Genomic DNA, 25,216 nt, shown 5'->3' with positions numbered 1-25,216 from the left:
ATTATATAAAATTCACAAAATAAAATAAAAAAAATCAACTTCAAAATCTTTTGCCACAAAACCGAATCCACCTTAATGTTAATATTCTAATTAATGTTGGGCAATTCAAGAGAATCTAATTTTTTTCTTATTGCCAAAGGATGATTTAAGAAAGAAAATTACAAAATCTTATAATTAAGGAAAAACATAATCCCTATTCCTAACCGTGTATCGTATAGCCAAGCCAAGCAAACTGTAAACGTGTGTGTACAAACCAACACGCGTAGGCGTAGATCAACGGTAAGAATCCACCGAATCGAAAGAAAGGATCAACCATATCCACATACTCTATCACGGACACGTTTTTAAACAGCGCCTACCCGTTTTCTTTTTTCCATATTTTAATTTCTTAAATTGAAAATTAGGAAAAAAATTCACAAATATACAAAATTTTTGAGTGCCGAAAATAAATTCCTTGCCTATCACGTGCATTAAATGTATACCGACATTTAATATTCAAAGAACTGCCAGAAAATCCTCTCTATATATAAATTGGGTTTGCTTGTGGGTTTTACCACTAGTTCGTTGTGACTTGCTACCTCTGTTCTCTCTTCCTTTGCCTCAAAGAAAGGGAAAAAACAAATTCTACAAATTTCACTCAAAAACCCATCGAGAAAGAAACCAGTTCTTGCTCCAATGGATTGGATTCGAGGTGAGTCGCTTGGTTGTGGTAGTTTTTCTTCTGTCAATTTAGCCATACCCAGAAAAAACTCCGCTCCATTAATGGCTGTGAAATCTTGCGATCTTTTTGACTCTGTTTTGCTCGAGAATGAGAAGGAAGTGTTATTGCATCTTGGGAAGTGCGAGAATGTGATTCAGTGTCTTGGGAGTGATCAAAGTGTTGAAAACGGTGAAAAGTTTTATAATTTGCTGTTAGAGTATGCTTCTGGCGGCAGTTTAGCTAAACTTGTAAAGAATTCCGGCGGTTGTTTACCGGAATCGGAGATTAAACGTTTCACAAGATCGATACTAAAGGGTCTTCGTGATATTCACGCAAAAGGGTTTGTTCACTGCGACATAAAGCTTCAGAATTTATTGTTGTTTGATAATGGTGAAGTGAAAATTGCGGATTTTGGATTAGCCACAAAAACAGGGGAAAAATCGGGGAGAATGGAAATTCGAGGAACTCCTCTGTATATGTCGCCGGAATCAGTCAACGAGAATGAGTATAATTCACCATGTGATATTTGGGCTCTTGGGTGTGCTTTGGTTGAGATGGCGACGGGAAAACCGGCGTGGAATTGCAAGAAAGAAACCAACGTAGCAGCTTTGTTGATTCGAATTGGATTAGGAGATGAATTGCCAGAAATTCCTCAAGAATTGTCTAAAGAAGGAAAAGATTTTCTATCGAAGTGTTTTATTAGAGATCCTAAGTCAAGATGGACGGCTGAGATGTTATTAGATCATTCTTTTGTTGCTGATGACATTAACAACTGTACTGTTACATTGAAGAACAGAGAAGAAGAAGAAGAATCACCGAGATGTCCTTTTGAATTTCCAGAATGGAATTCATTTCCATCTTCTACACCAAAATCTGAATTATGGTCTCATGGAGAAGCAGAATCAAGAATTGATTGGTCTAATTTGACCTGTTCATCTTCGCTGGCGGATAGAATCCGGCAACTACAGAGTGATCAGTGTTGCAATTGGTCCTTCTCTGAAAGTTGGGTCACTGTTAGGTGATAAAACAGAGCAGCAGTAATTTCAGGACATTTTTTTAATTCAATTATTCAGATTCCATTTTTTGTAATGGGTGATGATTTTTTGGAATTGTAAATGACTAGGAAACAATTAGAGGGTAACAAAATATCTAGCAGACTAACTTTAGATGATTGTACAGTGGAAGAGTGTATAGAACATTTTTTAACAGAGTAAAATAATTTTCTTTTCCAAGAAAGGTCATACTTGCAGAAATCTTTTCTTCTTTTAATGAAATTGCTTAATTTTTCATTTTTTTTTTTTTTTACAGGCATAGAACAGAGTGCATGGTGGTATGTTGGATATTTATGATTATGTATAAATTAAGGCATTAAACCCTACAAAAAGTCTCTCCCCTGTTTTTATGGTTATATATGTGTTCCTAAGAGTAAACTCTATTGATTGGATTATTTACTATAATTAGAAGAAAGTTTTTCTTAGTATAATTAATAACAGCATGCTTGAATGAGAAATTGGTTTGTGATTTTTTTAATTAATTGCAAGGACCAACTTGGAGGATCTGAAAAGTAGGGAAACATCCTTGAAATATTCTCTGGATTCCTTGCCATAACTTCTTCAACAGTCATTCTTGATAAGTTTGGTGCAATTGCTACCTAAAAAGATAATACTACAATCCAAGCAGATCCTTTTACAATTATAATTTTTGAAATACATTATAAATTTTATCAGGAAGCCAAAACTCATTTAAGGGCAACTCAGCGTAATAAAAACAGAGAGATCCAAATTGATTGAAAATGTAAAAAAGATAATTGCCTTCTCTTTGGAGAGTAAAATCACCGTTAATTGCTTGAAGCATGTTGTCGTCATTAACTAATAATTAACAATGATGGTACCAAATATCTTTCATGAGGATGATCACACTTAGCGGATGCTATCAATTTCGATTTTCTTTCATCACCTTATTTATGGATTTGATATCTTTCATCATTTCCTTTTTCTTTTCTACATAAACTATCAGAAGAATAATTAGACTTATGGTGTTAATTGATTTAAATATATTATATTAAATTTATTTTTCCAATCTAATTAAGATAAACCAGTAATTACACATTTTCTGCACTATTTTGAAATATTAAAACTTATGGTTCATATTTCTTGCTAACAGTTTTTATAATAGTGAGAATACAAGTTTGATTTTCGATGAGCTTACTTATTCTGAGAACAAAAAAATCACTAAGTTATAAATTTTTTAACCAATATGATTGTTATTGGGAAGCATGCCATTATCAATCAATAGACAAGCTAAATAATTAGGATTAGTGTTAGGTTAAGGATATGAATTGTGTAATAAAATATTAGAGACATGAGCTTCTCATGTGATATTTATATAAAACACCAATATCAATATTGCTTTAAAATCATGTGATTTATGGGTTGGTGGAAAAGGTTTACAATGCACCCAACTTCACATGATCCGGGTCCATCCAATGCATCATCCTTGTTTAACCATTAAGAGTAATTTTCACTTTGAAAATTTTGCAACCCTATTATTTTGAAGTTTGGTTATATTGCTTTTACTTGGAAGTTTGTTTGGATCCTTTTCTAGTCATCTCATAGGTCATTTGATACCAAAATTTCCTCATTTTAGCATGTGGGGAATATACCCAATTTTGTTTGACACCTTTGATTGAATGTATGCAATGTATATATATACATGCCTAATTCCAAGTTAGATGTGAAATATAAATATAAATTGTATTGTTTCTTGCATCATAAATATCATGTGATAAGGAGAAATAAATATTTTAAATTTATAAACACATGCATTGTATTTGAATTTCTGACCACATATAACTATTACATTTAATTAGGACCATATTTGAAATGTGCTTAAATAAATATCCTTGCATTAACTCGTAGTAGGTGCAAGTGAATTGTTTCTCATATTAGCATCAAACATCATTGTTTTCTAACTAAAACAAGTCTAATTAATGTGTGTATAATCTTGTTAGAAAAATTTGATATTAATTTGAGAATTACAATTTTAGCCCTTAAAATTAGCATAAAACTCAATTTCATGTTAAGTCTTACAATATTTATCAAGTTTTATTTAGACATTTACCATCGGATAAAATTCACTAACTCGGATTTTAGAACAAACCCACAAATAAAAAAAAAAAAAAACATTGAGATAAAATCACTTGAATATGTAATAAACTAAAGTCATGTGGGCTCAAGGCTAAGGCTCCGTTTGTTTCAGTAAAATAACTTACAGAAAAATGTTTTCTACAATTTTCCATTATTTGGTGCGCTCAAAAAAATAAGTCAACAGAAAATATTTTTCTGATTAAAGAAAAATTAAGTCATTTTTTTAAGGAAAACAACTTCTCATTTTTTAGAGAGTAAAACATTTTTTAGATATTGACAAACCGTATAAATCCATATTTTTTAATTTATTAATCATCATAGTCACTACTACCGGTCATCATTTCCCACCGACCACCACAGGCCACCGACGGCTTTCATAATTTATATATTTTTTTTGCATTATTTTCATATTTAATAATAAAAATTTTAAATTATAAAATTTCTATTATTATTAATATTTTTTATGGTCTTACGAGATAAAACTTTAATATTTTTTAACTAATTTTCAATATTACAACTAAACAACAGAAAATAAGTCATTTGAAAAATATTTTTCATAAAAATATTTTTCAGCAAATTGTTTTATGAAAACAAACAGAATCTAAATATAACAAAGATTGAAAGAGCGTCCGCTTTAATGCTATGTAGAATATTGAAATGTAACAATATTGAAAACAACTGAATACATACGAATATCAGTATGCTCCCATACTATGTTAGAAAGGTTAAATATAAATTTGAAACATTTACATCTCATAATTAATTCGTTGGAAAACATAATTTTTTTAAAAAAAATTTATACTAATATATATTTAATTTATGTAAGATTGTATCCCACACCATATATCTTAACAAATCTCATGACAATAGCACATCGTACCAACTAATGAAATTTGATTTAATAATACTCAAATAGTACTTTCAACTATATGGTTAAGACTTCAAATCTTAAAACCAAATCTACCCTAATCAAAAGTTTAGTGCTATGGTTGCATAAAACTAAAACAATCAAAATAATCTTAAACTATTACAAGCAATCGAGCAAAGGATTTTAATTAAACCCACCGACGAATCCAAAATCTAGATTTGATGCATGATTTCAATTTTTCATGGGGTCCAAGTCCTGCCCATAAGCCAGATATGCTTCTCCAAGAGGTTCCCTTCTCCCTTCACCCCACAAGATCTTTTGTCTCCTTTTGTTAGCACTTACATAATTTTTTTTTTTTGAAAATGTCATAATTGAATTTTTATATATATGTATATATATATTTCTTAAGAAAAAAAAAAAAAAAGAACACATCCCTTTTGTTTCCTTCTCATTAAATAAATAATTACTTTTAAATAATTGGCGTTTACTGATAATTGCACTTGTTCTTAAGTGAAATTGGGACATTCATTTTTTTAGGGTCTATGACCACCAAGCATTCAACCCTCTTATGGAATTTGGGTTTAACCAACTTACCTAAAACATAAGCTCTTGATCGAACCGTGAAATTGAGTGTCAATGGTACTGGTTGAGTTGGTGCACCATTCAAACTTCCCAGGTTAGCTCCCCCACCATATAACGGGATTTTATTCCCCTTTACCATCACTGTTACTGATCTTTGACTCTTTCTTGATTGATAGAATTTTCTCATCTGCCAAACACAGTTTTACAAATTTCACTTCTAAATTCCAATAAAATAAAAGAAATATCAACATATTACTTGAATTATCAAATTATCAAATCCTTTCTTTATTTTGTTTTTATTTTTCACCACACTCTTATCTTTCTAAATTTGGTAATTAAGGCTCTTTATTATCTTTCTGAATTTATAAATTAAGTCTCTTTATTATTTTTCCAATTTATTTTAGTTCTTGAAAGCTAATTTATACTCTCTCTTTGTCCTAGTTTTTCTTTTTTCATCCATTCTAAATTGTTGTCAATTTTTTAAAAAATAAATAATATTTTGATGTTTATTATTTTTCCTTTATTTAATATGCTTATTTATCAACAAATATAATATTCAAAGTACTATATTATCATTATTTTTAATTATCTTTCAAGAAAACTTTATTTAATCAAATATTTGATAATGATTTAATTAATTTTAAGAACCATTCAATATTAATGGATATTAACATAAGGGTATATTAGAGAAAAAATAAGGCAAAAATTATAGTTTAACTATATTAACTAAAATTCCTTAATATGTATAAAGGTCAAACCGAGACAAAAATTATGGGGCGGAGAATGAGTCTTTAACCTGCTATAAATTTCTTCATTATTTCTTATTAGTAATTAATTTAAAATTCATGAATTTTTTTTTTCTTTTGTTATTATATTTGTATTTTAAAAATTTTCTAAATTCTCAATAATTTTTTTTTCTCGATAAAAGTGCTCATAGCACCAATACTATGAGCGAAACCGGATCAAAATTAGCCAGAACTAAAATCTGTCACGAGTTGGTTAAAGTCCCTTTTATGAGGAATTTCAACCTTGGTTTCGCTAAACTGCCCATATGCCCGTATTGATATTATCACTATTTCTTCCTTTTTTTTTTTCGTTTTTGAAACAACCATTATTTCTAATTTGTTATCTACATAATATTCCAGTTTGTGTGTTGCTAGGCTTCATGGGCCCAAAGCCCATGTGAAGCCTAAAAGCATTTAAAGGGTGCTCATCTTCTTTTTAAATTTCTAATAAATACTAAATAAACTGTCTATATAAATAAGATTAAATATAATAAAAAATATTTTTATTAAACTTAATTTTATATAAACAAATTTTTTTTTTTTTTTTGACATAGACACAAACTTGCAGGGAACTTAAAGTTATTAGTAAAATCAATTCAGTTTGATTCTTATAAAATCAAAATAACTGAATTTTTTTTAGTTAGATTAACCATATTGAATTTTAACAAGAACTAAATCGAATTGAAATGAAATTCTACTAAAAAGTCAAACTGAAATAATTAAAATTTCTATTACAAACATATAACATATGTATGTATATATAAATGTATTTAAAATAGTTTTTACATTAAATTTATATAAAAATATATCTAATTCAGTTGATTATTTTTTATAAAAATAAATCAAACTAAAATAGTCCAATTTAACAAAAACTGAAAATTATATAATTTTTTTAAAAATTTTTTGAATACTGAAGAAAATTTAAACCTAATAACACCAATTTCTCATTTGTCCTGTAATGCAAATAAATAAATAAGAATACAGAATTGCTTACAGTTCCAGTAGCTAAAGTGAGTTGAGAATAAGATAGATCCAAAGGTGTTGCAGTTACATGAACTCCAAAAAACGTTGCCGTATTACGAAATGTAAGCTTCACGGAGCAGTTCATAGACACCATTTCTGTTGCCACTCCTGAGAAATCCGCACCCGCTTGTACTATAAATTGATCAAAAACAATAGTCTGCAACCAAACAACCCATAACCAAATTTAATTAGTATTTTCGTTCATAATTCCATTTAGAGTTAATTAAATTATTAATTACCTTCATGGTGACGGTGGGTTTTTGAGGACGACTTGCACCCCAAATAATTAACGAAAACAAAGAGAAAAGTATAAAAAATCCCAAAACAAAAGCGAGAAAATAACAACGACGACGCATTCCATGTGGACCAATATCTCCATCGAGAAGACCTTCTTCTTCAATGGCGTCAAACGCCTTCCATGGCTTCCGGCTGACTTTCCGTTCGCTGGTTTTGCGGTGGGGTTTGAGAGACCCAGAGAATCGTGTAGAAGAAGATTCGCGAGAGTGTGGCCCCAAAGAAGAGTTGGAATGGGAATGTGGAGGGGAGCCGGCCGGACTGAGCACAGGAGTAGAGTGGAATGAGTTTGTCGTTTTCTCGCCGTCATGAGAGTCTCTAGATGGGCTTTGCACGTAGTATACAGGGCGGCGAGGCGTTGATGATGATCTTGTCGGAGATGAGTGAGTTAAGCTGCTTACTTCTGAGTCAGTCTTGGAGAGATGCGTTGACATTGTCGTTTTGATGAGTCGTTAATGTAATAAAAATGGTAATAAACAGAGTTTCAGGAGATGGGGAAGTGAAGAGGAAGAGTGAGTGAGAGCGTTTGTAGGATCTCTAGAAACGTAGGTTATGGAGGAGCACGTTGTTATATGTTTTGTTTAATGAAATCGAAGTGTTGATTATGAACGCAATTAATAGAGGGGATGGTGGACTTTGCAGTAACTAGCTGGAATTGTCTACTTGATGTTTTTTATTGAATAATTTTTCAGTTCAGCTCTTATTTATAAACTAGAATTTATGGCACACTCACTATATTTATTTATGTTAGTAAAAAAAAAAATCCATAATTTGCTATTTGGAATAAATGGATTTCATAAAGTTTTATGAAATTTATTTATAAATCTAAATTTTTTTGTTTGGAATGAAAAACAATAAAGAATTCAATTTTAGGAATTTAATTATGTTGTGTATTTGAATATATCTAAATCAAATTCTATCAAAGAAAGTAAAATTTCCAAATGAATTCCATAAACTTAAATAATCTAAAACTTCATGACAAAATTATTCATGACCTTTTTAAAGTTATTGTGCTAAGGATATTTTTGAAAATCAAATAAATTTTAAATATTAAATTTATTCCAAATATAAAAAATTTATTTATAAATGAATTCATCTACAATTTATAAATTCTATATTTTGAATACATTTATTATTAAATGGATGGTAACCGTTAGTCTCAAGTTTAATATCTTTTTATATTTTAATTACAAATTATATTTGTAATTATAATATCTGATTTCAAACAATTGGTCTTGGTTAAGTATGGGTTTTTTATTTTTTTATTTTTTTTCCAATCCATTTTATCACAAAAATTTGCATTTACCATTAATTGAAGATTTGGGAAACAAAGAAAAAAAAGGGAAGAACCTTTTAATTAATGCATGTGGAGCATGCAGATCCAACGCCCTGGTGAAGCAAAGAGAAAAAAGAAAATCCATCTCATGATTTCCGAGACCCATCCCATTTAAAAGAAAAGACAAGAAAAATACAAGATCTAACACGCTGAATCTCAATCAAATTGTGGGCATGGACTACGTACTTGCGGACCCTTTCCCCTTATTTTATTCATTATCACTATACTTTTGTTTTCATTCACTTGCCTCTGAGTAACAAGTGGTAAGGATGATGTTCTAAAACGGTTTGGTCTCTGATCGGATCCATGGAACCGTTTCACCTCTTCAAAGAGGTAAAATGGAAATGAAAATGGAGAAAGGGAATCAGCTGAACAGATGCACTTTCATTAGCGTTTTTTTAGGTAATTTTTTGGAAATTTTCCCTTAGGTTATGGCCTGACCATTCACTGCCAATTTTTGTCAAAGGTCCGGAATAATCCGATAGGCGAAATTTAGAGTTTGAGACAGCCTGTGATCCTGCTAGGTTCCAAAATTTGCACTCAAGGATTCAAAATATATAATAGTTGTTGGCATGGGCGATCGGATTCAAGATTACGTCTGGACATGACATCGATCAGTACCGCATTTAGATTTCCACGTTTTGCAAATCTTGCTTGAACCAAATCCTTGTACTATGTAATAGTTATGTTATGATTCCGTATGTTCGTGCGCCCACGTGTCAGTTGGGACTGAAAAATCTTACTATATGATAGATGAGCTAAATTCAATTAACGTGTTGTATTTTTGTGGATGACTAGATGTTTGTAAATTAGAATTTATAAGGATCCTAAAATAGTAAATGTACTCCTAGCAAGCAGCATCAACCTTTAACTTATGTTTAAACTTGTAATATGGAAAGTTATAAATCCTATGCCACATATTGTATATATGTATATATTGTCAGGAAATTAGCTTAAGTTTAGAATTTGCAATCAATTATTCCACTCAATTTACAAAAATAAAAACATAAACATGACCGAGTATATGTCACGGTTCATTAAATGTGAATCCTTAACTGAACATTACATATTTTAAAATGATTATGTTATATTAATAAAATTATAGCTATATTTATATAATCTACTTAATCTATCAACAGTTATTTTAAATTAATTTATGAAGTTTTGTATTTTGTAAATATTGCTTTAGATTTACACAGGTTTGTCAACAATCAGGAAAGAGCCATTTAGAAAATAGCTACACAACCGTGCAAGATTTTTTCAAGATCTAAATCTTCTTTTTTCTTTATTTTTTGTACTTTTACCCATGTTAGGTTGCTTTACAAATTCTTTGAGGCCTTTTATCAAACAGGTGCCGCGCAAAGAGCCATAGCTGATAATCGTTAATGCTTGATTATGATTTTGTATCATTGATAATGAGCAGGATTTTGTGTATTGAGTTTTCCTTAATCATGCCATAGGAAGAGAGCATGAAGGAAGAATAAAGAACATCAAATTGACCAAAAAAAAAAAATTGCAAGACATCCTTTCAAAACGACAAAACACGCTTTAAAGCAAACCCAATGTCCTGTCGTTCATCTCTTTCAGGTAATTAGTAAGTTTTGAGAGCAACCAGAAATCCAAAGGCGCTTGAAAGCCTACCTGTCAAACCCACCCAAAGGCAGCCCAAACCCAAAATGGCCCATTGGATGAGTAACTTACGACGTCGTGTTTGTTATCCAATTTATAAATTTTTTTTTCTCTCTTCCCTAGAATAGAAAAAAAAAAAATGATTGTGATCTTTTTTTTCTTTTAAGAAAAAATATATCAATTATTATGAATGCAATGGCATTATATCTTTGAGAAAATAGAAACTTTTTAGCATTAAAATTTGAAAATTTTAAATTATGTCTTTCCGTAATTTTCCTTTTTTTATTTAAAAGATTTTAATTATTTTATATAATAATTTAGTTCACATAAATATTCAAAAAAATAAAATTAGAGACATGCTCCAACATAACAAGGAAAGTAAACATATATATGTTTTATGAAAATTGAAATTTCTAAACAAATAAATACTCGTGAATGCAAAATAAAATCCAGTAAAGATAAAACAAATTAAACTCTTATTAAACAGAATATTAATACTTGTTGTGGGGTCCCTCCTACATGTGGACCCACAAAAATTTGAAAAGAAAAAAAATAGAAAAAAAAAAAGATTAAACACGTTTTTATTTATTTTTCAAAGGTTGGCAGCCAACCATTTGAATGGTTGGCATGCCATTTGACAAATGAGTGCCGTGCATTGGTAATGCACGGCTCTCTCCCTCTCAACCTTCTCCTATAAATAGGAGAAGGATTCTCCTTAATCAGACGTATAAAAACAAAAACATAAAAACAAAGAAAAATTTTAGGAAAAGGGTTCCTAAAATTAGGAAAGAGAGAAAATAGTGAGGATTGTAATTTTTGGGGTGTTTTTATTACACTTAGAGTGCCACTATTTTTTGTAATCTCTTTTGTACCTACTATTTTTAGTAGAAGAATTATTCGAAGTTTTTGTCCCGTGGACGTAGCCCATAACAGTTGAAGGGTGAACCACGTAAATCTCGGTGTTCTTATTTTTCATCTGGCATTACGGTAATTATTTTAATTTTTACCGTGGTTATTATTTCTGGTGGATTCTTTCGTCAATATCCAATACGAAATTATTAGAGGTATATGTGGTAATAGTAATTTTATTCTTACTTTTACTACCGGTATTTTTCCACAGGCCCCACTCGGGATAAGTTATAATCCCAACAACTGATATCAGAGCCTTTGGTTGGTAAATTCTGTCAAAGTTACTATTCACGTGAATAGTGAATTTCGTAAATAGTGAAATTTTGTCAGATTCAGAATTCAACATGGCTAACGACGAGGCAATGATCAAATTGACGGATTCGAATTATTCAATGTGGAAATCCAGAATGGAGGACTACCTCAATTGCAAAGATCTGTATGATCCAATTGAAGGTGATAGTGCAAAGCCGGAAGATATGAAAGAAAGGCAGTGGGAGAAATTAAAAAAGCAGGCATTGGGTACAATACGCCAATGGATAGATGCTAGCATGTACAACCATGTAAGAAATGAAAAAGATCCCCAAGTTCTCTGGAAGAAATTAGAGAATATGTACGAGGCTACGAATGCTCAAGGAAAAGTCTTCATGATGCGTAAAGTCATGAACTTGAAGCTGTCAGAGGGACGATCAATTACACAACACCTGAACGATTTTGAAGGACTCGTAACTGAGTTAGCAGTTAGTGGTATGTCCTTAGAAGATGAGATGCAAGCATGCCTACTGTTAGGATCTCTACCGGATAGCTGGGATACTCTTGTGGTATCATTAAGTAACTCAGCTCCAAATGGTGTGGTAACGATGTCTATGGTAAAGAATAGACTACATAATGAAGAACTATGAAGAAGAGATGTTGCCAGTACCAGTTCACAAGCCCTTGTCACAGAGAATAGGGGCTGGAGCAAGAGTAGAAGTCCAAGGCATGTAAAGTCAGGTGGTAGATCCAAGTCCAGAGAGATGAGAAAATGTTACCATTGCGGTAAGGAGGGTCATCTCAAAAGAAATTGTCGTTTACTCAAACAGGATACTACAGACCGAAGACAGGAGAATGACAGAAATACATCTGCTACATTCTCAGGAGAAGATGGTGAGGTAACTTTAGTCACTCATGATGCAGATTGCTGTCATGTTGGAGATGCAGATACCGAGTGGATAGTAGACTCCGGTGCTTCATACCACTGTGTTCCAAAAAGGGAATACTTTTCCACTTATAAAGCAGGAGACTTTGGCACTATTAAAATGGGAAATAATAGTGTCTCGCAAGTGGTGGGAATCGGTGATATCTGCATAAAGACAAGTGTCGGGTGCAAATTAACACTTAAAAATGTGCGACATATTCCTGATCTTCGGTTGAACCTGTTGTCTGTGAGTGTACTGGACAAGGAAGGCTATCACCATCATACAGGTGGCGGTAATTGGAAACTCACCAAAGGGTCTTTGGTGGTGGCGAGAGGAAAATTATGTTGCTCGCTGTATAAGACACACGCAATAATTTGTGCGAGTCAACTGAATACAGTTGAAGATGATGCTTCACCAAATTTGTGGCATAGGCGGCTGGCGCACGTTAGTGAGAAAGGGTTGAATATGTTGGCTAAGAAGTCCCTCATACCATTAGCCAAAGGTAAAATAAACCCTTGTGATTATTGTCTGTTTGGGAAGCAACATCGGGTCTCATTTTTGAAAAGCTCTAGAAGGAGAGACAACAAGTTGGAGTTGGTACACTCTGACGTATGTGGTCCCATGGAGGTAGGATCACTTGGAGGAAGTAGGTATTTTCTTACCTTCATTGATGATTTCTCATGGAAAACATGGATATATTTGTTGCGCACAAAAGACCAAGTATTCAAGCACTTTCAGCAATTCCATGCTATGGTGGAAAGGGAGACTGGAGTGGCATTGAAGTGTTTGCGCACGGATAATGGTGGTGAGTATATCTCTAACGAGTTTAGAGATTATTGTAGTCAGCACGGTATCAGGCATGAAAAGACAGTCCCTAGTACGCCTCAATACAACGACATTGCTGAATGGATGAATCGCACCATTATTGAGAGAGTCAGATCCATGCTCAAAGTGGCCAATTTACCTAAGCCATTTTGGGGAGAAGCTGTCAATACTGCTGTCTACCTAATCAATTGACTACCTTCAGCACCATTGGATTTTGATATTCCGGAGAAGGTCTGGATAGGTAGAAATATTTCATACTCTCACCTGAGGGTATTTGGCTGCAAGGCATTTATGCATGTTCCAAAGGAGCAGAGATTAAAGCTTGATGACAAGTCAGTTCCTTGCACTTTTGTTGGTTATGGAGACGAAGAGTTTGGCTACAGGTTATGGACCCAGTGAAAAAGAAAGTTGTCCGGAGCCGAGACGTAGTATTCCACGAGAATGAGATCGTGGGAGATACAACTTGTGAAGAATCCACAAGTGATGGTGTTATTGATATTACACCAGGAAGCATTCCTACAGAAGATGCCACAGGAGGAGGAATGCCAGAATCAGAACAAAAAGAAGAAGAAGAGTCAGTCGTAGGGGATCAAGAGACAATTGTAGATGATAACAGTGATGCAAAGGGTGTTGAGCAGGGGGAGCCAGAGAACCCCATTCCACCAAAAGGAGTTGAACCTCAGTTAAGAAGGTCAACCAGAGAACGCCAACCATCTACAAGGTACCCTAGTTCTGATTACATTTTAATTTCTAATGAGGGGGAGCCAGAGAGCTTCCAAGATGTGCAATCTTGCAAAGATAGAGATTGCTGGAGAAAGGCCATGCAAGAAGAGATGAATTCTTTGAAAAAGAATGACACGTATGAGCTGGTGAAACTTCCAAAAGGGAGAGAACACTCAAGAACAAATGGGTGTATAAATTGAAGAAAGATGATGGCAACCTACTGAGATACAAAGCTCGATTGGTCGTCAAAGGCTTTACTCAAAAGAAAGGTATTGACTTTGATGAGATTTTTTCACCAGTTGCGAAAATGAGTTCCATTCGAGTTGTGCTAGGTCTAGTAGCCAGTTTGAATCTTGAGTTAGAGCAGCTTGATGTAAAGACAGCATTCTTGCATGGGGATCTAGAGGAAGAAATCTATATGGAACAACCAGAAGGATTCAAGGTCAAGGGAAAAGAGGACATGGTTTGTCGCTTGAAGAAGAGCTTGTACGAGTTGAAACAAGCACCGCGACAGTGGTATGAAAAGTTTGATTCTTTCATAGTGAATCAATGATACAAAAGGACAGATGCAGATCCTTGTGTATATGTTCAGAAATTCCCTGATGGTAAATTTATCATCCTTCTCTTATATGTTGATGATATGCTAATTGTTGGACCAGATGCACATATGATTAGCCAGTTAAAGAGTGATTTGTCAAAAGTATTTGACATGAAGGATTTGGGATCGGCAAGGCGAATTCTCGAAATGGAGATTATTCGAGACAGAAAGTCCTGCAGGTTATGGTTATCGCAGAAAAAATATATTGAACGAGTTCTAGAGAGGTTCAATATGAAGAATGCTAAACCAGTTAGCACTCCACTTGCCGCTCACTTCAAGTTGAGTAAGAAATCCTACCCATCAACAGAGAAAGAAAAAGGAGATATATCAAATGTTCCATATTCTTCAGTGGTCGGAAGTTTAATGTATGCAATGGTATGTACGAGACCAGATATTGCTCATGCAGTTGGCGTTGTGAGCCGATTTCTGTCAAATCCCCAGAAGACACATTGGGAAGCAGTAAAGTGGATTTTTAGATACCTGAGAGGAACTTCAAAGTTATGTTTAACTTTTAGAGGTGAAAAGGCTGCACTAGTTGGTTACACAGATGCAGACATGGCTGGTGATCTTGATGAAAGAAAATCTACATCAGGATACCTATTTACATTCTCAGGGGGAGCTATTTCATTGCAGTCAAGATTGCAGAAATGTGTTTCATTATCAACGACTGAAGCAGAGTACGTTGCAGCAACAGAAGCAGGAAAGGAAATGTTTTGGTTAAAGAGATTCTTTCAAGAATTGGGTGTGCAGCAGGAAGAATATATAGTTTATTGTGATAGTCAAAGTGCGTTAGACTTTAGCAAAAATACTATGTATCATGCACGGACGAAGCACATTGATGTAAGATATCATTGGATTAGATCTGCCATTGAAGAGAAGCAGTTTCAGTTGCGAAAGATCCACACAGACAAAAATGCTGCAGATATATTGACAAAGGTCGTTCCGAAGGAGAAGTTCGAGCTATGTGTCAAAGCAGCAGGGATGGAGAGTCCCACCATGTAGTCGGGAGGGGGAGAATTGTTGTGGGGTCCCTCCTACATGTGGGACCCACAAAAGTTTGAAAAGAAAAAAAAAAGAGAAAAAAAAAAAAGATTAAACACGTTTTTGTTTATTTTTCAAAGGTTGGGAGCCAACCATTTGAATGGTTAGCATGCCATTTGATAAAGGAGTGCCGTGCATTGGTAATGCACGGCTCTCTCCCTCTCAACCTTCTCCTATAAATAGGAGAATGATTCTCCTTAATCAGACGTACAAAAACAAAAACATAAAAACAAAGAAAAATTTTAGGAAAAGGGTTCCTAAAATTGGGAAAGAGAGAAAATAGTGAGGATTGTAATTTTTGGGTGTTTTTATTACACTTAGAGTGCCACTATTTTTTGTAATCTCTTTTGTACCTACTATTTTTAGTAGAAGAATTATTCGGAGTTTTTTTTCCGTGGACATAGCCCATAACAGTTGAAGTGTGAACCACGTAAATCTCGGTGTTCTTATTTTTCATCTGGCATTACGGTAATTATTTTAATTTTTACCGTGGTTATTATTTCTGGTGAATTCTTTCGTCAATATCCAATACGAAATTATTGGAGATATATGTGGTAATAGTAATTTTATTCTTACTCTTACCACCGGTATTTTTCCGCGGGCCCCACTCGGGATAAGTTATAATTCCAACAATACTTTGGTATAATTAATTTATTATAAAATCAAAGAAATAATTAAATAATAAGTTGTATAATAATTTAGTTCACGTAAAGACTAAATCTAATATATCATTGTTAATTCTCCTAAACAAATAATTCCTTTATTTTTTTATTTGTCTGTAGCCGCCCGTGAAAAAAAATGTTTCATTATTTTTGTCATAAATCCAAATATAAATGGAACATTTCTTTAATGGAAAACAGCTATAATTCCTCCTCTTTGACATTTTCGTGAAATTAGAAACCATAATACAGAATTGAACACAAGGAACTTTTCCATTTCTTCTGTTTATAATGTGAGGCTCTCAATGTTTTGTTGAGTTAGCACTGCACTTTGTGCTGTTCACTTCAGTTCCCTGGCTGCTCCTCACAGTTATGGACAGTGGACTTTGTCTTTTTCCTGAATTTTTATCTTACCAAAATTCTCAGGAAACAAAATTGGACCAATTCAGAATGTTGATAAAATTAAAGAATGCAGCAAAATAACAAAGATAAAACCCTCAATGAGGATCGAAACTCAATTTTTTTTTCTATAATTTAATTTCGGATTTAAAGTGAGGGTTTAAATTCGAGATCGTATAATTCTAAAATTGATTTCTGTTCAAATCTGATTTCTACTAGTTTAATTTTGATAAAAAAAACCTTTTGGATAAGCATAAGAGTCATGGAAGGAGACTCCCTTGATATACTTGCAGGTTAAATATGAGGTAAGACTATATATTCCTGTAATATACAGGACAAAAGAAAGGAAACACAGAAGTTGCACATACTTATCTTTTAAATTAGCGGGCATTATTGATCGATCATAATCTACGTGGCCCAACATTTTCCTCATGTCAGTTCTTGTTCTTTAATAATGATAAAAAAAAGGTTACAGAGAAATTTTTTTGTAATTGAACTACTACTTATAAGAGCGAGCAAAGTTATGTCCATAGGAGAGCGTAGAACTAAAAGACCCATGGCTGCTCCCATTTTTATTGTTCTTATGTTCGCTACTATCTGCCTCTTTTCCAGTGTTCTGGCAAAATCCAACACTTATATAATTCATATGGACTCCTCTGCCATGCCCAAACCATTCTCTGATCACCATAATTGGTATCTTGCCACTATTGATTCTATATCTGAAACTTCCAAACCCACCTCTAAGCATGTGTACACTTACACAAGCTCCGTTCATGGATTCAGTGCTACTCTTACTGATTCTGAACTTGAAGCCATCAAGAAAAACCCTGGCTATATTTCCTCTTCCCGAGATCGTCCTGTCAAAATTCACACAACCCGCACTTCTCACTTTCTTGGCCTAAGTACTGATTCTGGTGCTTGGCCAGCTACAAATTATGGTGAAGATGTAATTATTGGTGTGATTGACACTGGAATTTGGCCAGAGAGCGAGAGCTTCAGCGATGAAGGAATGAGTCCAGTTCCTTCTAGATGGAAAGGTACATGCGAGTCAAGTAGTCAATTCAATTCTTCTTTGTGCAACAAGAAGCTCATTGGAGCTTACTTTTTCAACAGGGGTTTATTTGCAAACAATCCAGAAGTAGCCAACATTACAATAAACTCAACCAGAGATACAGACGGACATGGAACGCACACTTCTTCAACAGCTGCTGGCAATTTTGTGAAAGGAGCATCTTATTTCGGTTATGCCTCTGGAACTTCTAGAGGTATGGCCCCGCGAGCAAGAATAGCCACGTATAAAGCTATTTGGAGATCTGGAGTTTTTGAATCAGATGTTCTTGCTGCTGTAGACCAAGCAATTCATGATGGTGTTGATATATTGTCCTTATCGTTAACTTTAGCCGATGATGATATGTTTTTGGAAGATGATTCAATTGCAATAGCCAGTTTTTCAGCCATTGAAAAGGGAATATTTGTAGCAGCGGCAGCTGGTAATGATGGCCCTAGTTTTTATACATTGGTTAATGGAGCTCCATGGCTACTGACAGTTGGTGCTGGTACTGTAGACCGCGAACTTCATGGAATTTTAACTTTGGGCGATAAAACCCAATTCAGCTTCCCTACGTTATATCCAGGAAACTTTTCTTTAAGCCAGAGAACTCTCGTTTTCTTGGATGGGTGTGAAAGTGTGCAAGAAATGAAAAAATATAAACACGACATTATTGTGTGCAAGGACAATCTGAGTTTCAGTAGTCAATATGAAAATGCGGAGTCAGCAAATGTTGCAGCGGCTGTTTTCATTACAGATATAACCAGATTGAATTACTACACTCCAAGTCCATTTCCAGCTGCATTTATCGGTGTACAAGACGGCCAGAAGGTAATAAACTATATGACAAGCAGCAATGATCCAAAAGCAAGTCTGCAATTTCAAAAGACTATCGTTGGCACAAAACCAGCACCAAAGGTAGCAAGTTATAGTGCTAGAGGTCCATTTACAAAATGCAAGTATGTTCTAAAACCAGATATTATAGCTCCTGGCTCATCAATTCTAGCTTCATGGTCTCCAGTCAGTTCAGTTACGAAAGTTCGAAAACACGACTTGTTTAGCAAATTCAATCTTGATTCAGGAACTTCAATGGCAACCCCTCATGTAGCTGGCGTCGCCGCCCTTGTAAAGAAGATGCATCCAGATTGGAGCCCTGCAGCCATTAGATCTGCCCTTATGACATCTGCAAATCCATTAGATAACACTAACAGCCCCATTAAAGATGAAGCAGATGATAAAATACCTGCAGCCACACCTCTAGATATTGGAGCTGGACATATAGATCCTAACAAGGCACTTGAACCAGGGCTTATTTATGATGCCAAAACAGAAGATTACATAAAGTTTCTCTGTGCGATGAACTTGACAAAGAAACAGATACAATTCATAACAAGATCTAGCCATCACAATTGTTTAAACAAGTCTTTAGATCTTAATTACCCATCTTTCATAGCTTATTTTACTGGGGATGAGTCAAAATCAAATGGGAAAATGGTGGTGCAGGAATTTCCAAGAACTGTGACCAATGTTGGAGAAGGAATTTCGAATTATACTGCAAAGTTGACAAAGATGAATGGAATAAAGGTTAGTGTGGAGCCACAGAAATTGGCATTCAAGAAAAAGAATGAGAAGCTGAGGTATAAACTAATTATAGAGGGTCCAAAATTATTGGAAGAGGATGTGGTGTATGGATCATTGAGCTGGGTTCATGACGGTGGTAAATATGTTGTTAGGAGTCCTATAGTAGCTACAAACCTGGTCCCGTAATAAAAATAATATATAATAATATCTTTCAAGGGCATATATACGTGTATTAATAATTGTCATTTATATTAGTAAAAATTAAAGTGACATTGAATAATTCGTCTTCCTTTCACTTTTCCTTTATTCTCTATGTTTTTTCAAAAATAAAATGCTGGGACTCACGGGCCATTGTCTGCCACAAACATTACTTTTTTTCCTTTTTTAAATGCAGCATCCTTCCATCGGTCAGGTAACTCTCTCTCTCTATACGTATGTATATACATATATCATTAAAAGTTATATAATATTATAAATTATTATCTAATACGCTATTAATTTAATGATATATTAATCAATTATATTTAATATAATTTAAATTAATTAATAAATAATCACCTAAATTGAGCCATTATTGTTTTATATCTTTAAATAAATTGTTTGAAAATAAGTAGAGTATATATTTATTTATTATATTAATTGTGATAGGCTCCCTCTTACACTTTATTATATTAAATTTTATTAAATATAATTGATTAATCCTATTACAAATGAGAGGGTAGAAGCAAATGGAGTAAAAAGATAACAACTCATAATGTAAAAATATGTGATATGGGCTTATTTAAGCATGGGCCAACTAATGTTAAAAAATTAATACTGACCAATTAGTTAGTTGACTTCCACCTTTATATAGCTTTTGTGGATTGACTATTTAGTTAACGTGGGATTCTTAACAATACCGCCTTTCATTTTTACTTTTTTTTATTTATCTCTATAAATTTTAACATATTTAATCTATACTGCTTCCCACATGTCTATCTAAATTTTTACTTTTATAATAAAAACCGTATTCATATTTTTTAATAGCATAATAAAATGAAATTTGTTTGAGAATCTATAAACAACAAACACACACACACACATATATATATATATACACACACCTAATGTCATCAAGTTCGCGTATCACTCATCGAGACTAGACTGTGTGGCTCTTGCTTAAAAGACCCCAAACAAACCAGCTAATGATATCAATAAATTATCTGCAAGTCAATAATAGGCGTTAGAATAACATAATATCGATATGTAATCATATAAATTCGAATATAAGAATAATTCAAGTATCATCGAGAAACACATAGCAACACACAGTACAACATCGCGCATAAAGGTAAAATGATAATTTTTATTTATATATCCAAAATTACATCAAGGCAATCAAATTTACAATAAGGCAATTAATGACACTTTTCATAGGCGTAGGAGAGTGACGAGTGGTCAAAATCACTTGAACGATAGAGTCCTTCTTCTGCCCTATATATATTTCAATTTTCTTTTTTAGCCTTACGGGAATGTTGCTAGTTACATAATATACTCTTGCATATCTTTCTAGAAAATTAACCAATTACATAGTGTTGTTGTATTCAAATTTAACAAATGAATAAACAATTTTCTTAAAATTGAATGCTCCAAATTTTTTGGAACCTTACAAAATATTATTTCATTTTCTAACTGGAGTTTAAACTAGACTTCAAATATTGAGGAGTTGATGTCAGAGTTCTCAAATTTTAAAAAAAAAAAATGAGGAGCTAAAAATAGAAATAGAGCTATATTTTAAATATTGAGAGTAAATAGTTACATTTTTTAAAATATAAATAAATTTTTTTGGGTGGAAAATTGAATTTTAAGAAGTTTAGCCTCTTAAAAACCACGTATAATTCAACTTTAAATCCAAATTGTGAATCTTTTAAGTGTTTTTTTTATTATATTTCATAAATTTATAATTTCAACAATTAAAATTAAAAAAATGGAAAAATAATAGAAAAACAATAAAAATAATTATGTAACGACATTATCATCATTTTTTGTCTTACTAATTTTTTTAATTAATATTATTAATTATGGAAATATTTATTTGTTTCAAATAAATATTTAGAAATGTTGAAGATAAAATTAGTAGAAACGATCTAAAAACAGGTGAAAAAAAAAAGTAAAACCAAAAATCGGTTCAATTTTAGAGCCAAAAATTTAAAAGCACCTTTAAATAAGCCTTCATATTTTGAAAGCCTTGCAGGCTCAGGCTTTTAGCCATTTCTGTCTCTGTCTTCCTCATCGTCTTCTTCTTTTTATTTCTCTCCCAGATATATGGAATTCCGGAAATGAAGGTATATTCATCACTGCTTTCGTTCGACAAAAATAATAATAATAATAATAATGAAAAATAATTCGTAGAATTAACATATAAGTTCTGTTTGTTTTCAATTATTTTCTTACTTGCAGGAATCAAATGCTTTCTGCAATTTCTCTATCCAACTTCTCTTTTTTGGCCTTTGTTTATTCGTGGCCGGTTGTTCCTGTCTCAAGGTTCTCTCTTCGTTTTTCTTTTCTTGACATCTTAATTTTGCTTTTCAAATTCAAAATTAATTATATGAGTGATTATCAGAATCATACTTGTGTATGTGTTTATGTGAATCAAACAGTTGGGGGAGACCTGTTCGTCAAATAATGAATGCGAAGCCGGATTGCGATGCGAAGCTTGCCCTGCAAATGGAAATACCCGAGCCAGATGCATCCGGACTCGGCCTTTGAGCCCAACATCAAAAGTTGGTCTTTGATATTTCATTTATTTATTTATTCATTTATGTTTGTTTACTAGTTTGTTAGGTGTTTGATAATAAAACTCAAAGAAATGAAGAAGAGGTATTGATTGGTTTTGGTTGCATTTTGTGTTTGGTTAGGTAAAAGGTCTGGCATTCAATAAATATTCATGGCTAACAACCCACAACTCTTTTGCGCTCATCAACTCAAAATCGCAAACGGGTACAATTCTGCTATCTCCTTCAAATCAAGAAGACACTGTTACCAGTCAACTCAATGTAAGATAAAGTATATATTGCTGATAAATTGCTGCATTCTATTTTCTAGTGTCCTTATGATTATTGTTCTTTGATTAAAAATAAGCATCCAAGCTCTGATTTTCTTTTGGATTATTTAGCATGGAAACATACTTGGCCACTAAATGCCCTCCTGCCTTTAATGCAAAATGGTGATTATGAAGCTATGGCTCAATTGGAAAAATGTAAAGGGTTGAACACGTTTTATCTTTACCCTTTAATAAAACTTTTTGTGTATTGCCTTTTCTCTAAATTAGATTATCTAAATGGCCTGCTAAAAGTAAAATTAATCTGCTAACGGAAACTGTATTCTCTTATAGAATGGAGTTCGAGGAATTATGCTAGATGTGTATGACTTCAATAATGACATCTGGTTATGTCACTCTTTTGGTGGCAATTGTTTCAACTACACAGCATACGTGAGTCCATCTCTTAATGTTTGCTTAATTAGATTCTACTCTGCAATAATTTAGGTTATCTTTTTATCTTTTGAATTGACAAGCACTGAATTTTGATCTTCTCCAGCAACCTGCCATCAACGTGCTAAAGGAGATTGAGGCCTTTCTGGCTGCGAACCCATCAGAGATCGTCACTATTTTCATTGAGGATTATGTGCTATACCCACAAGGCTTGACCAAGATTTTTGATGCATCTGGTCTCAAGAAATACTGGTTTCCTGTATCAAAGATGCCTAAGGATGGAGAAGATTGGCCAACGTTAGATGATATGGTCCAGAATAATCAGCGCTTGGTGGTCTTCACATCTAAAGCAGATAAGGAGATCTCTGAGGGCATTGCTTATACTTGGAAATATGTGGTAGAAAATCAATGTTAGTTTCTCCGTTTCAGTATATTTTTACTATTTAGTTAAAGATTTTTGCTTGGATATCTAAGAGCGCCAGTTCTGATTTTTGCCGTGGAATTGCAGATGGGGATAGTGGAATGAAAGCTGGTTCATGTCCAAATAGGGTTGAATCGCTTCCAATGAGCTCAAAAAGAGTATCACTGGTTGTTCTAAACTATTTTCCAGCTATTCCCAATGTAACAGAATCTTGCTTCGAAAATTCAGCTCCATTAATTGGCATGACTAAAAGTTGCTACGAAGCAGCTGGACAGCGGTGGCCAAACTTCATTTCTGTTGATTTTTATCAGGTATATTTAGTTGATATGCTTTTACTGTATCGCTGCACAATTTAAAGAACTGGAGATAGAGATTTGTTATTAACTTCTCAGAGTTCGTTGTTGTAGAGGAGTGATGGTGGGGGTGCCCTACAAGCTTTGGATGAAGTGAATGGTCAACTTACTTGTGGATGTGCCAATATTGCCTACTGCAGGGTATGTTGCTACAAGGTTCTGCTTATTAAATGAAAATTCTTGTATCTTTTCAGTTTCTCATCATTTCATCCTTTTTGCATCTGGACTTTCAAGATTGGGTCCACAAAGGTTATTTACTAGTGTATCAGCTTAGCTGATCCTTCTTGAACAACTTGCTAAAAAGTTACATTTTTTCTTTTTTATAATTAAGTGTTTGGAAAGAAAATTTTTCAATCAGTTGCCTTTTTCACTGTATTATTAGGATAGATCATTGGACCTGACCAATGAACTACATTCATCTACAACTTCCCCTCTCTTTCTTTATTACATCGCAGAGAGAATTACTGAAAAAATTCAGATAATTATCCCTGTTTCTGATTTTGATTTGTTATCTCATGGCAGGAAAATGCCCCGCGTGGTACATGTGACGTTCCGCAAATTGCACCCCCTCCACCTGCTGCTGATGCTAATGCACACCCACAACCTTCCTCCCATAATGCTTCTGACACCAACATTCCCTATTTGCACGTCAACCAATCCCAGGTACAATGGATAGTCGGTACAATTATGTCCATTGCACCACCTCCTGGTGCTGCACAACACTCCCCTCCTCCTTCCAGTAACATTGCTTATTTTGATGCTAAACCAATCCAGCTACAATGGTTGCTGGGAACAATTTTGATAGTAATGCCATTATTTTGGCTGTAATTATTATGCTCATGAGCCTCTTTACCCTTTATTCTGTCCCAAACCATAATATTTTGTACAGATTATTTGTTGTCTTCACTTTGAGGAGGGTTGTTGTCCATAAGAGAATTATTTATGTTAGATTACACTTTGATTTGTGGTCACCATTGCTTGTACATTTGACACTGTATAAGAAAATATATAAAGATGACTTTACACATTATCTTTTTTTTTCTCCGTTAGGCTGTGATTAAGATTTAAACTCAGCAATTTCATATCTCTGGAAAAGCTTCCATATATCTAAACTAAAATAAATGTTTGTAATATTAGCTATATATATATATATATATATATATATATATATATATACACCATGTGTGAATCAGTGAATGTCCAGATTCGGAGGAATTGCTAAGATAAGAAAAAAAAGTGATTTTTGATTTTTTTTTTTTTTTTGTAAAAAAAAAAAAAAAAAGAAGTGGTTGTGAAAAATAGACATAATGTTGCTATGTCTGTTCTTTGAAGTTTCTGCGAACCTGTAAATCTTTCTAGAAAGCAGAAAATCAGCGTTTCAGCTTGAGAAAGGTCACGAGTACAATTTTTATTAAAATGAAAAAAAGAAAAAGTAAATTTTTAGATTATTGAATGCTTCAGATTTAGAACCTATATACGGAACGGAATATTATTTTGTGACTTTAGCTCGTTTCCTTCAACCATAAATTATAAAAATTGTAAAACGAAGCACGTGTTGCTTAGTTATCGTTTCTTAATTACCTAATAATTAAATAAATTAATATTTCTCTCTTTATTTTTATTTTGAATATTTTTACGATCTAACTCTT

The 25,216-nt window shown here is 33.2% G+C and overlaps 4 protein-coding genes across 4 annotated transcripts; 3 read left to right on the top strand and 1 right to left on the bottom strand.

Annotated features, from left to right (window-relative positions):
* Nucleotides 1-535: 535 nt before the first annotated feature.
* Nucleotides 536-1,936, top strand: LOC105639714 (mitogen-activated protein kinase kinase kinase 20). Its single transcript, XM_012223848.4, has one exon. It carries the CDS (start codon nucleotides 676-678, stop codon nucleotides 1,720-1,722), a length of 1,047 nt encoding a protein of 348 aa, XP_012079238.1. The 5' UTR covers nucleotides 536-675; the 3' UTR covers nucleotides 1,723-1,936.
* Nucleotides 1,937-4,720: 2,784 nt separating this feature from the next.
* On the bottom strand, nucleotides 4,721-8,061 carry LOC105639715 (hypothetical protein). The gene is made up of 3 exons (XM_012223849.4): nucleotides 7,344-8,061; nucleotides 7,076-7,261; nucleotides 4,721-5,483 (listed from the first exon to the last, which is right to left on the bottom strand). The coding sequence occupies exons 1-3, from the start codon at nucleotides 7,830-7,832 to the stop codon at nucleotides 5,199-5,201; spliced, it is 960 nt and encodes a 319-aa protein (XP_012079239.1). The 5' UTR covers nucleotides 7,833-8,061; the 3' UTR covers nucleotides 4,721-5,198.
* Nucleotides 8,062-17,129: 9,068 nt separating this feature from the next.
* On the top strand, nucleotides 17,130-19,601 carry LOC105639717 (Subtilisin-like serine endopeptidase family protein). The gene has a single exon (XM_012223850.4). The coding sequence runs from the start codon at nucleotides 17,147-17,149 to the stop codon at nucleotides 19,505-19,507; it is 2,361 nt and encodes a 786-aa protein (XP_012079240.2). The 5' UTR covers nucleotides 17,130-17,146; the 3' UTR covers nucleotides 19,508-19,601.
* A 1,911-nt stretch (nucleotides 19,602-21,512) lies between these two features.
* LOC105639718 (PI-PLC X domain-containing protein At5g67130) lies at nucleotides 21,513-24,597 on the top strand. Its single transcript, XM_012223851.4, has 9 exons — nucleotides 21,513-21,645; nucleotides 21,761-21,844; nucleotides 21,961-22,083; nucleotides 22,219-22,356; nucleotides 22,695-22,793; nucleotides 22,900-23,203; nucleotides 23,302-23,525; nucleotides 23,622-23,708; nucleotides 24,090-24,597. The coding sequence occupies exons 1-9, from the start codon at nucleotides 21,640-21,642 to the stop codon at nucleotides 24,393-24,395; spliced, it is 1,371 nt and encodes a 456-aa protein (XP_012079241.1). The 5' UTR covers nucleotides 21,513-21,639; the 3' UTR covers nucleotides 24,396-24,597.
* The last annotated feature ends 619 nt before the right edge of the window (nucleotides 24,598-25,216 follow it).

The sequence above is a fragment of the Jatropha curcas genome, chromosome 3 (assembly GCF_041381405.1).
Source record: "Jatropha curcas cultivar XTBG-Jc1 chromosome 3, XTBG_Jcur_1.0, whole genome shotgun sequence".
NCBI lineage: Eukaryota > Viridiplantae > Streptophyta > Magnoliopsida > Malpighiales > Euphorbiaceae > Jatropha > Jatropha curcas.
The sequence above is the reverse complement of the archived record's forward strand: the minus strand, read 5'-3'. Positions and strand labels throughout refer to the sequence as shown.